The 1,120-nt window shown below is 38.7% G+C and overlaps 1 protein-coding gene across 1 annotated transcript in view; it reads right to left on the bottom strand.

The window, feature by feature from the left end:
* The window catches only part of SARC_01596 (hypothetical protein), a gene marked incomplete at its 5' end in the record, with an annotated part of 12,076 nt that overhangs the window by 4,745 nt on the left and 6,211 nt on the right, over positions 1 to 1,120 (bottom strand). Inside the window, one exon of the mRNA XM_014304701.1 lies at positions 301 to 429. Within this exon, the coding sequence (XP_014160176.1) occupies positions 301 to 429 (129 nt within the window). The remainder of the gene's footprint in view (positions 1 to 300; positions 430 to 1,120) is intronic.

The following is a 1,120-nucleotide window of genomic DNA, read 5'->3' on the forward strand; positions in this document are numbered from 1 at the left end:
AATATATATACATAACTTTGGCTTTTGGAATTCTTGATAAACGAAGTTTCATAAAAAAAAAAAGTTTTAGATCGGCCGGAAACCCCGTTCCGCTACATTGATTCAGTGACAAGCTCTCGATAGAAACGACATTAAGCTTCAGAAACCATACAGATACCCGCCATAGAAACCATACAGATACACGCCATAGAAACCACACACAACCGGACACACTAATTGCGCTTTCACATATACGACACGCATACTTTAATTTACGACACGCATATTTTAATTTACGAATTTACGACATCCAATCCTCACCAGGAAAGAACACGTAGCCTTGATAGCTGGTATCTCCGGCAGTTGTAGCGATGCCACTGCGCATTGGATGACTGATTCCAACATGGCGTCCAATCGGAACAGCATCACTGGGTCTGCCTTATTTAGCACCTGTATGGTGTATAGTCAGTGTATGTACATAGTGTGATGATTGTTCTTATTAAACATAGTGCGTTTATGAATGTTGTCTGGGATGTGCATGACGGAAGTAGGCTTGCACGGTTAAGTTTAGTACATCGCATGTGTTTGGCGTAGCTTGTGAATGTGGATATGGCAAAACCCTAAAAACCCTAAGACTGTGGTAGTGGTTTTTTGGCTTCAAACTCAAAAACTTAAAAGTTCTACAAGATGCTCATTAGCTTTAGGGTATAGAGTATAAGGGTTTAGGGTATAGGCTGAGGGTTTAGGGTGCAGTGTATAGGGTTTAGGGTTTAATAGTATAGGGTATAGAGTTTACGGTTTAGAGTATAGAGTATAGGGTATAGAGTTTATGGTTTAGGCTATAGAGTATAGGTTATAGAGTTTATGGTTTAGGGTATAGAGTATAGGGGATAGAGTTTACGTTTTAGGGTATAGAGTATAGGGTATAGAGTTTATGGTTTAGGGTATAGAGTATAGGGTATAGAGTTTATGGTTTAGGGTATAGAGTATAGGGTATAAAGTTTATGGTTTAGGGTATAGAGTATAGGGTATATGGTTTAGGGTATAGAGTATAGGGTATAGAGCTTATGGTTTTGGGTATAGAGTATAGGATATAGAGTTTATGGTTTAGGGTATAGAGTATAGGGTATAGAGTTTACGG

This window comes from Sphaeroforma arctica, assembly GCF_001186125.1.
Source record: "Sphaeroforma arctica JP610 unplaced genomic scaffold supercont1.64, whole genome shotgun sequence".
Lineage (NCBI taxonomy): Eukaryota > Ichthyosporea > Ichthyophonida > Sphaeroforma > Sphaeroforma arctica.